The 12223-nt window shown below is 33.3% G+C and overlaps 1 protein-coding gene across 1 annotated transcript; it reads left to right on the top strand.

The window, feature by feature from the left end:
• The first annotated feature begins 7098 nt into the window (after window positions 1-7098).
• LOC127701645 (heat shock 70 kDa protein 12B-like) lies at window positions 7099-11739 on the top strand. Its single transcript, XM_052205631.1, has 5 exons — window positions 7099-7220; window positions 7586-8052; window positions 8977-9192; window positions 9761-9899; window positions 10523-11739. The coding sequence occupies exons 2-5, from the start codon at window positions 7729-7731 to the stop codon at window positions 11566-11568; spliced, it is 1725 nt and encodes a 574-aa protein (XP_052061591.1). The 5' UTR covers window positions 7099-7220; window positions 7586-7728; the 3' UTR covers window positions 11569-11739.
• The last annotated feature ends 484 nt before the right edge of the window (window positions 11740-12223 follow it).

Below are 12223 nucleotides of genomic sequence, written 5' to 3' on the forward strand. Positions count from 1 at the left end.
GTAAAACAAATTTCTTGATAGAGGGGTCTAAATACAGCACAAACAACATTTTCCAAAAGACCAAAAAGTGAAAAGTATATTTTAACAAAACACATTTGACTAACAGGGCGAACAACTGATGTTATTAAACCCTGCTGACTGCCATTGGCGATTGCCAAATTAATTGATCACAAGATGTAACATGGATCGTAATTATTAAGTTAATACCAAACAGAAAACAATAAACTTGCGGAAAAGATGCTATATCGCAAACATGAAGTGCAAAATTTTGTACACCTTATCCGGATTTCGACAATTAATGTCTCTTCAGTGATGTGAGGGATCGAAAACGGTATTTGAAAGGCTATATAATTTACCTCAATTTAGGATAGACTCTTGAATTTTAAAGAGTCGTAATAGGATGAACGGATCATATAAGCCCGAAGAAAAATATAATACAAGCCCAAACGAAAAAATATAAACAAGTCTAAATCGAAAACAACGTTCAAACCTATGATTGCGTCTGATAAAAACCGCAAGTTTTATACGTGTGCATGTAAAACAAATTTCTTGATAAGGGGTCTAAATACACCACAGACAACATTTTCTAAAAGACCAAAAAGTGAAAAAGTATATTTTAACAAAACGCATTTGACTAACAGGTCGAACAACGGATATTCTTAAACCCTGCTGACTGTCCTGGTGATTGCCAAAAAAAACGGATCACCAGGTGTAAAAAAATGGATCTTAATTATTAATTTAATACCAAACAGAAAACAATAAACTTGCGAAAAAGATGGTATACCGCAAACATGAGGTGCAAAAAATTGTACACCATATCCGGATTTTGACATTTAATGTCTCTTCAGTGATTTTAGGAATCGGAACGGTATTTGGAAGGCCATATAATTTACCTCAATTAAGGATTGATTCTGGAATTTTAAAGAGTCGAAATAGGATGAACGGATTATATTAACCCGAAGGCAAATATAATACAAGACCAAACGAAAAAATATAAACAAGTCTAAATTTAAAACAACGTTCAAACCTATGATCGCGTTGGATAAAAACTGCAATATTTATACGTGTGCATGTAAAACAAATTTCTTGATAGAGGGGTCTAAATACAGCACAAACAACATTTTCCAAAAGACCAAAAGGTGAAAAGTATATTTTAACAAAACGCATTTGACTAACAGGGCGAAAAACTGATGTTCTTAAACCCTACTGACTGCCATTGGCGATTGCCAAATTAATTGATCACCAGATGTAACATGGATCGTAATTATTAATTTAATACCAAACAGAAAACAATAAACTTGCGGAACAGATGCTATATCGCAAACATGAAGTGCAAAAATTTGTACACCATATCCGGATTTCGACAATTAATCATGTCTCTTCAGTGATGTGAGGGATCGAAAACGGTATTTAAAAGGCTATATAATTTACCTCAATTTAGGATAGACTCATGAATTTTAAAGAGTCGAAATAGGATGAACGGATCATATAAGCCCGAAGGAAAATATAATACAAGCCCAAACGAAAAAATATAAACAAGTCTAAATTGAAAACAACGTTCAAACCTATGATTGCGTTGGATAAAAACCGCAAGTTTTATACGTGTGCATGTAAAACAAAGTTCTTGATAGTAGGGTCTAAATACAGCACAAACAACATTTTCTAAAAAATCAAAAAAGTGAAAAAGTATATTTGAACAAAACGCATTTGACTAACAGGTCGAACAACGGATGTTCTTAAACCCTGCTGACTGCCATTGGCGATTGCCAAATAAATTGATCACCAGATGTAACATTGATCGTAATTATTGATTTAATACCAAACAGAAAACAATAAACTTGCGGAAAAGATGGTATATCGCAAACTTGAGGTGCAAAAACGTGTACACCATATCCTGATTTCGACAATTAATGTCTCTTCAGTGATGTTAGGGATCGTAACGGTATTTGGAAGGCCATATAATTTACCTTAATTTAGGATAGACTATTGAATTTTAAAGAGTCGAAATAGGATGAACGGATCATATAAGCCCGAAGGAAAATATAATACAAGCCCAAACGAAAAAATATAAACAAGTCTAAATTGAAAACAACGTTCAAACCTATGATCGCGTTGGATAAAAACTGCAATATTTATACGTGTGCATGTAAAACAAATTTCTTGATAGAGGGGTCTAAATACAGCACAAACAACATTTTCCAAAAGACCAAAAAGTGAAAAGTATATTTTAACAAAACGCATTTGACTAACAGGGCGAACAACTGATGTTCTTAAACCCTGCTGACTGCCATTGGCGATTGCCAAATTAATTGATCACCAGATGTAACATGGATCGTAATTATTAATTTAATACCAAACAGAAAACAATAAACTTGCGGAACAGATGCTATATCGCAAAAATGAAGTGCAAAAATTTGTACACCATATCCGGATTTCGACAATTAATCATGTCTCTTCAGTGATGTGAGGGATCGAAAACGGTATTTAAAAGGCTATATAATTTACCTCAATTTAGGATAGACTCTTGAATTTTAAAGAGTCGAAATAGGATGAACGGATCATATAAGCCCGAAGGAAAATATAATACAAGCCCAAACGAAAAAATATAAACAAGTCTAAATTGAAAACAACGTTCAAACCTATGATTGCGTTGGATAAAAACCGCAAGTTTTATACGTGTGCATGTAAAACAAAGTTCTTGATAGTAGGGTCTAAATACAGCACAAACAACATTTTCTAAAAAACCAAAAAAGTGAAAAAGTATATTTTAACAAAACGCATTTGACTAACAGGTCGAACAACGGATATTCTTAAACCCTGCTGACTGTCCTGGTGATTGCCAAAAAAAAAAAACGAATCACCAGGTGTAAAAAAATGGATCTTAATGATTAATTTAATACCAAACAGAAAACAATAATCTTGCGGAAAAGATGGTATACCGCAAACATGAGGTGCAAAAAATTGTACACCATATCCGGATTTTGACAATTAATGTCTCTTCAGTGATTTTAGGAATCGGAACGGTATTTGGAAGGCCATATAATTTACCTCAATTTAGGATTGATTCTGGAATTTTGAAGAGTCGAAATAGGATTAACAGATTATATAAACCCGAAGGCAAATATAATACAAGACCAAACGAAAAAATATAAACAAGTCTAAATTTAAAACAACGTTCAAACCATGATTGCGTTGTATAAAAACCGCAATATTTATACGTGTGCATGTAAAAAAAATTTCTTGATAGAGGGGTCTAAATACAGCACAAACAACATTTTCGAAAAGACCAAAAAGTGAAAAGTATATTTTAACAGAACGCATTTGACTAACAGGTCGAACAACTGATGTTTTTAAACCCTGCTGACTGCCATTGGCGATTGCCAAATTAATTGATCACCAGATGTAACATGGATCCTAATTATCAATTTAATACCAAACAGAAAACAATAAACATGCGGAACAGATGCTATATCGCAAACATGAAGTGCAAAAATTTGTACACCATATCCGGATTTCGACAATTAATGTCTCTTCAGTGATGTGAAGGATCGAAACGGTATTTGGAAGGCCGTATAATTTACCTCAATTTAGGATAGACTCTTGAATTTTAAAGAGTCGAAATAGGATGAACGGATCATATAAGCCCGAAGAAAAATATAATACAAGCCCAAACGAAAAAAAATATACAATTCTAAATCGAAAACAACGTTCAAACCTATGATTGCGTCTGATAAAAACCGCAAGTTTTATACCTGTGCATGTAAAACAAATTTCTTGATAGGGGGTCTAAATACACCACAAACAACATTTTCTAAAAGACCAAAAAAGTGAAAAAGTATATTTTAACAAAACGCATTTGACTAACAGGTCGAACAACTGATGTTCTTAAATCCTGTTGACTGCCATTGGCGATTGCCAAATAAATTGATCACCAGATGTAACATCGATCGTTATTATAAATTTAAAACCAAACAGAAAACAATAAACTTGCGGAAAAGATGGTATATCGCAAACATGAGGTGCAAAAATTTGTACACCATATCCGGATTTCGACAATTAATGTCTCTTCAGTGATGTGAGGGATCGAAACGGTATTTGGAAGGCTATATAATTTACCTCAATTTAGGATACTAGTAGACTCTTGAATTTTAAAGAGTCGAAATAGGATGAACGGATCATTTAAACCCGAAGGCAAATATAATACAAGCCCAAACGAAAAAATATAAACAAGTCTAAATTGAAAACAACGTTCAGACATATGATTGCGTTGGATAAAAACCGCAATTTTTATACGTGTGCATGTAAAACAAAGTTCTTGATAGTAGGGTCTAAATACAGCACAAACAACATTTTCGAAAAGACCAAAAAAGTGAAAAAGTATATTTTAACAAAACACATTTGACTAGCAGGTCGAACAACGGATGTTCTTAAACCCTGTTGACTGCCATGGCGATTGCCAAATAAACGGATCACCAGATGTAACAAAATGGATCTTAATTATTAATTTAATACCATATAGAAAACAATAAACTTGCGGAAAAGATGGTATATCGCAAACATGAGGTGCAAAAATTTGTACACCATATCCGGATTTCGACAATTAATGTCTCTTCAGTGATGTGAGAGATCGAAACGGTATTTGGAAGGTCATATAATTTACCTCAATTTAGGATAGTCTCTTGAATATTAAAGAGTTGAAATAGGATGAACGGATCATATAACCCCGAAGGAAAATATGATACAAGCTCAGACGAAAAAATATAAACAAGTCTAAATTGAAAACAACGTTCAAACCTATGATTGCGTTGGATAAAAACCGCAAGTTTTATACGTGTGCATGTAAAACAAAGTTCTTGATAGTAGGGTCTAAATACAGCACAAACAACATTTTCTAAAAGACCTAAAAAGTGAAAAAGTATATTTTAACAAAACGCATTTGACTAACAGGTCGAACAACGGATATTCTTAAACCCTGCTGACTGTCCTGGTGATTGCCAAAAAAAAAAACGAATCACCAGGTGTAAAAAAATGGATCTTAATGATTAATTTAATACCAAACAGAAAACAATAATCTTGCGGAAAAGATGGTATACCGCAAACATGAGGTGCAAAAAATTGTACACCATATCCGGATTTTGACAATTAATGTCTCTTCAGTGATTTTAGGAATCGGAACGGTATTTGGAAGGCCATATAATTTACCTCAATTTAGGATTGATTCTGGAATTTTGAAGAGTCGAAATAGGATGAACAGATTATATAAACCCGAAGGCAAATATAATACAAGCCCAAACGAAAAAATATAAACAAGTCTAAATTGAAAACAACGTTCAAACCTATGATTGCGTTGGATAAAAACCGCAATATTTATACGTGTGCATGTAAAACAAATTTCTTGATAGAGGGGTCTAAATACAGCACAAACAACATTTTCCAAAAGACCAAAAAGTGAAAAGTATATTTTAACAAAACGCATTTGACTGACAGGTCGAACAACTGATGTTCTTAAACCCTGCTGACTGCCATTGGCGATTGCCAAATTAATTGATCACCAGATGTAACATGGATCCTAATTATCAATTTAATACCAAACAGAAAACAATAAACATGCGGAACAGATGCTATATCGCAAACATGAAGTGCAAAAATTTGTACACCATATCCGGATTTCGACAATTAATGTCTCTTCAGTGATGTGAGGGATCGAAACGGTATTTGGAAGGCCATATAATTTACCTCAATTTAGGATACTAGTAGACTCTTGAATTTTAAAGAGTCGAAATAGGATGAACGGATCATATAAACCCGAAGGCAAATATAATAGAAGCCCAAACGAAAAAACATAAACAAGTCTAAATTGAAAACAACGTTCAGACCTATGATTGCGTTGGATAAAAACCGCAATTTTTATACGTGTGCATGTAAAACAAAGTTCTTGATAGTAGGGTCTAAATACAGCACAAACAACATTTTCGAAAAGACCAAAAAAGTGAAAAAGTATATTTTAACAAAACACTTTTGACTAGCAGGTCGAACAACGGATGTTCTTAAACCCTGTTGACTGCCATGGCGATTGCCAAATAAACGGATCACCAGATGTAACAAAATGGATCTTAATTATTAATTTAATACCATAAAGAAAACAATAAACTTGCGGAAAAGATGGTATATCGCAAACATGAGGTGCAAAAATTTGTACACCATATCCGGATTTCGACAATTAATGTCTCTTCAGTGATGTTAGGAATCGAAACGGTATATATATATATATATATAAGTTCGTCTAAACAAGTGACAACTCTATGACAGATCCATCCATTGGATCACCAGTGAAGGTGATACACGGCTGAAAACACATATTATATTCATAATTACTCTAAATATCAGCACAACAATGTTAAATCTGCAAATTTGCGGAAGCAGATTTTTTTCTTCCCTCGCCGGGATTCGAAATATCTGCAAATTTGCGGCGAGGGAAGAACAAAAATTTGCTTCCGCAAATTTTCAGATTTAACATTGTTGTGCTGTTATATATAGATATATATATATGCTAAAATGCTAGTAAAAGTGGCAAAGGACAAAAAATTATGTATAAGGTACATTTTGGGAAAGCGCTGTAAATTATCGACATATTGAACATTCTGATATTGAGTGTTAATACTGAATTGTAAAGTATGTGCAAGTCATTCATATATTATCTTATTAGGATATAAAACAATTAAAATTAACCAAACAAATACTATTTCTTCTTAAAAAATATAAAAAACAAAATCCCCTACCCTTCCCCTTTTTCAATCCGTCCCAAAATTAAAATTTTTTAACTAACACTCATCCATTCCACATGAAATAGAAGTACGTCGTTTGTTGCAAAAGACAGTTAAATAAACACGTTCAGCTAGCCTATATTCAAAAAGGGAACCCAAAAAACCAAACCTAAAGCTATCGATGTGATCAAAGAAAAGAAACCATTTTTTTTTTGTTTAACTTTATGTTGCATTATGTAACCATGGAAGTATTATATATCTATGTCTCTTCCATGATCAGATACTCTAACCTAGTATAAAACTTGTCATTTTTGTAGTAATGAGTCTAATCGAGATAACATAACTGTGCCGTCCGGCACGTGATATAAAATACACATATATCAAATAACAACATAGTCCAAGTACTGAAGAAAATATTTAACACACAATATTATTATTTCCTGGTAGAATTACCTGGTAAGTCTTAATATATATATTTGTTTATATCTTTTAATCAAATTTGAAAAAAAAATTTTTAATACAAATTCCTTTATATTAAAAAATCGCATTTCCGTTTATTTTAATTTTATACAATATATAGTAAGAAAGGATAATCTATTTTCATTTTCATTTTTTGAATGTAAGGTCATTAAGTTGTCAATGTGAATCATTGTAATCAGTAACCCAAGTTTATTCATTGAATTGATTGATTAATTGATTGTTGTTTGCTTAATATCCAGTTTTATTCATTGGAGATGGTATACATACATGTACCAGTCAACATTATTCCATTTATCAAAAATTGAAATAACATAATTCTACCTGTTTTTGTTTACTTTCAGACAGGTTCACCTGCATAGTTCAGATACAACACTGGAACCAGAGGTGACGTCTCAGTATCTAAAGTTTTCGAACAAAAACGAGAACACGTCATGTTCATCTAAATTTATATGATGATTTTGATAAGGTATTTGTAATCGGTACCATGGCAACAGCTGGGCGGAAACCCGTTGCCGTTGTAGTGGCTTTAGATTTTGGTACAACATATTCAGGCTACGCATTCTCTTCTGTCAAAGATTATAAGACAAGCAAACTTAATATAACAATCAATCAAGCATGGAATTCTGGGAAAAATCAACTTTCTTCATTCAAAACACCAACAAGTTTATTGCTGAAAAGGAATGGTGATTTTGTGTCCTATGGTTACGAAGCAGAACAGGCCTATGAAAATAATTTACTGGACAAAACCACTGATAAACACGAGTTCTTGTATTTTCGTCAATTCAAAATGGAATTGTATGCCAGAAAAGTAAGTCGAATTCATGTTCACCGATTTGACTCAAATTCTCATATTTCATTCATAACATACTAAAACGTATATTCAAATTACAAAAAGCCTAAAATAAACAATTAACAATGCATGGACTCGATAATATATATAAGCATTTCGTGTGTATTTTAGTCTACACGCCATCTAATTAACCATCGAGATGACCTCCGAAGACTGCCGACCTTCATATAACCCGATATAAACATAAATTTAAATATAAATAGATAGCGACCGTGTGCAATTGAATTTTTCTAGGTCTGTTTGACTTTATGTTATAGGTTGAAAAAATAAGTTAATCATCGTTTTTACCTGAACAAGAATGATTTTTTGTGGATCGAATCAGTCAACGAAATGGTTCACTCTTCAAAGTTGTTTCACTTTCAATGTTGACATTCTTTTCCTTTCAATAGCTGAACACGCCTAGTACATGCGATACCCATCTCCAGCTAAGGGTTCACATGAGGTCGAATTATTTACTTGGAAGTCAATAATACATAATATTTTTTTGTCTAAATGGTAGCTAATGCCCCTTTAACAAAGATTCTGAGAATTCTATTGATATTTATCATTACTTTTGTAAAAAAAAACTGATCTAAACAGAAGAAAGCAAAAGCAACAGACTGATATTATCAGACTGCTTACAACAAGTATTTGGTTGACATGATAGAACGCAGTGACGTGGTTTGAAAATATTAAGAAATGTATGTGATTGTTAGGGAAGCACTACTTACCAATGCTTTGATTCATTTGTTTCTCATTAGGATTCTATTTGTTGGATCGATTTGAATACACAGTAGAGACATCCATCTTCTTAAAAAGGCTTGAATATCTTATATATATAAAAATGACTATCGACTTTATTAAAAATAATACTAATTTTATGCATATGTCTCTTTTTCAAAGGCACATTCCAATATGAAATTGAAAGATATCCACGGAATAGAACATTCAGCAATAGATGTGTTTACACAGTCGATCAGAGCTTTAAGACAAAGTTGTTTGTGTACTCTGAAAGAGCAAGGGTATGAACTGGATAACGATGAGATTAAATGGTGTCTCACAGTACCCGCGATATGGACCGACGAGGCCAAAATCTTCATGCGAACTTCATGCGAGAAGGTAAATCAAGAATTATTTTGTATACTAATTAGGTATTATGGATAGAACATTAAAAGAAAACGAAGATGCGCAACATGCACATTTTGACAAATAATTTCTTACATATAACGATCTAATCGAAAATATCTTAAATATTAATGAATTAGGGACAAAAAGTGAAAAAAGGAAAGCTGAAACGCAGGAAGTTGACAAAAATTGTACTAAAAACCAAAACTATAAACATTGTATAAACTTGGGGGATATCATCCTTGATTCAAAAATCATTTCTCAAAATTATCACTTTAAAGAAGTTAGATGACTTACAGGGTAGCTGCCCTTAATGCCGCCGAGTGAGGCCAGAATAGTATCTGCTCGATTGATTATCTAAAATCCGAGTGAACAATGTCGGGTTTTTCGTTGCTTTTTCATTCTTTAATAGTTTCAAGATAAAGTCAAAGTATGTTTTGTTTGATTTAATATTGAAAATAATTTCAAACTGTTTGGACCTGCAAGATGATTGGCTAACAGTTTTGTAAAAAATGTCTGTTCCTCCGATGCAGTGATACCTCCATATAGATATTATTTCCAGGCCGGTATACCAGCATATAGATTAGTTATAGCACTTGAACCTGAGGTAGCGTCTCTGTATTGTCAAGTATGGTGCGCAGAAAGTGAAAAGAAGAGTGCTTTTCGTCCCCGTACCAAATGTTTGGTGGTTGATTTAGGAGGTAGGTATAACCAATCATCTGGAATTTTGTTCTGATGAGATAAAGATTAAACTATGAAAATAAAGATTAAAAAAGGAGGGACAATGGTGTTTCCGTTTGTTTGGGTTTTTTTTTTGCTGATAACTACTTAATTTCTTTATGTTTGCACAGTTTTTGGGATTAAGTTTAATGGACAGAGTTTCCAGTTTAAACGTTGAATTCAAATACATATAAACACACCATACGCATATTCACCAACTATTGCATCTTCAACACGAAGGTACATTTAGAGCTTCCCCTATGGTTAAGGGTCTTATACAATGTTGTCATATAGTGTTTATAATTTATTAATGTATGGTCTGTTGCTGCCTTCGTGTACCACATTATTCTTTATGTACTTTCCAAAATTCTCGTCGACATAAAATGGATAAGTGATAAGTAAATTGTTCACAAACTAAATCTTACTCGACACTGTTGACATAGGATAACCTCTATAGATGTGTTACTATTTCTTATTTTTGTGAATACATGTTTGGTAGCTGTAAAATAAACGAAACCTAGTGCTTAGTTCATATTTCTTCATGTGTTCTCCTTAAAATAAAGTACTGTTGACAAGGAAAATCTCACCCAAAATATGTTTTCAGGGGGAACAGCGGATATCAGCGGACATGAAATTCTTAAAAAAGGTCTTTTCAAAGAGATATGCAAATCTGCAGGTAATAATTGCGGTGGGACATGTGTTGACAAAGAATTCTTAAACGTTCTTCAGGTCATTCTGGGAACAGATCGTATGGACACATTCAAGACCAAATATGAAACAGAGTATCTTGACTTGCAGCATTCTTTTGAATCTGCCAAAAGAATTATCACAAGAAATGAGACGGATAAGGTTAACATTCAGATTCCGATTTCAGCCCTTGACGAAATATGTGGAGATGATGGCTTTCTGAAAATAGTGCAAAATTCAGAATATTCTGACAGAATAACGATTGAAAGAGGGAAAATGCGTTTGGTTCCTGATTTTGCAAGATCATTATTCATAAAATCTAGTGAAAGCATAATCTTAAAAATAGAGAGTGTTCTCGCTCAAAATGAGGCGGCAAATATTTCTGTCCTTTTGCTCGTTGGCGGATTTGCAGAGAGCAAAATTGTTCAAGACAAAATAAAGCAAACGTTTTCTAAGAAAACCGTTATCACTCCAAAAGATCCAACCTTAGCCGTTTTGAAGGGAGCTGTTCTTTTTGGACACCAACCGGATGTTGTATCAACTAGAACAACACAGTTTGCATATGGAAGAAAAATAAAACCGATCTTTGACAAAAAGCAACACGAGGAAAGAAAACGTGTGCTGGTAAACGGTGAAATGAGGTGTGATGGAGTTTTTGAACTTCTGGTGAAATCTGGAACTTCCGTTCCAATTGGGAAAAATATTTCAAAACTTTATCACACTATCAACAAGAATCAGGAGAAAATTCGTGTTGCCTTGTACAAATCGTGCAGCGACGACACCAAGTATATAGACGACGAAGATTGTAGCTTTGTAGGGGAATGTTTTATAACAGTTCCGAACCCATGTGAACAAAAAAGAACTGTAAAAGTCGAATTCGAATTTGGGGACACAGAAATATTCATAACTGCTACTGACAAAAATACCAAAGAAGTTTCAAAGGAAACATTCCGTCTAGAATGATACAAGTGAGATATCTCAGATGGACATTTGCCATTTCATATAGATGATGAAGAAGTATTTCCCTTTTAAGATGACATGAATTAAATTCAAATTACTTGTAATGCTTATTTTAATATTTCAACAATATTTCAATAATAATAACAACAATAATAAAACATAACGAAGTCTTTATATGTAAGTAGCATAATGATGAGAGTATTACTGTAACAAACGCATGGTAAGGTACTTATACAGAGGATAAAAAGGTGTACAATAGTCGCATAGATACCATAAAGTGAGAACAAGTGAGTCGGAAGGATAAGTATCTCCTGGTATGCATGTTTCATTCGTCATGATATTTCGAAGTTAAAGCTAGAAGCCATGTCACAGACAAGAAAAGTAGCAAAACTATACACTTCAAACCAGTAAAAGTCTGAAATGGCCTATATATGTACTCGACTGTACTGATTTTTACTCGACCAGTCTGAATTGGTCTGAAATGTACTTGATATTACTCGACTGTAGTCTGAACCATACTTAACAGTCTGAACTTGTACTCGACCTTTACTCGACCAGTACTTAACCATTTTATATGTGTCTGAACAATGCTTGACCAAGTCTGAACCATGCTCGACCTAGTCTAAACCATACTCGACCTAGTCTGAACCATACTCGA

This window comes from Mytilus californianus, unplaced genomic scaffold, assembly GCF_021869535.1.
Source record: "Mytilus californianus isolate M0D057914Y unplaced genomic scaffold, xbMytCali1.0.p SCAF_5, whole genome shotgun sequence".
NCBI classification, from domain to species: domain Eukaryota; kingdom Metazoa; phylum Mollusca; class Bivalvia; order Mytilida; family Mytilidae; genus Mytilus; species Mytilus californianus.

Excerpts from the sequence above, each read along its gene's own strand:
- LOC127701645 (XM_052205631.1), top strand. The coding sequence starts at position 7,729 with ATGGCAACAGCTGGGCGGAAACCCGTTGCCGTTGTAGTGGCTTTAGAT. Across the intron at positions 8,053-8,976 it reads TGGAATTGTATGCCAGAAAA|GCACATTCCAATATGAAATT; the intron begins GTAAGTCGAATT and ends TCTTTTTCAAAG. Across the intron at positions 9,193-9,760 it reads TGCGAACTTCATGCGAGAAG|GCCGGTATACCAGCATATAG; the intron begins GTAAATCAAGAA and ends TATTATTTCCAG.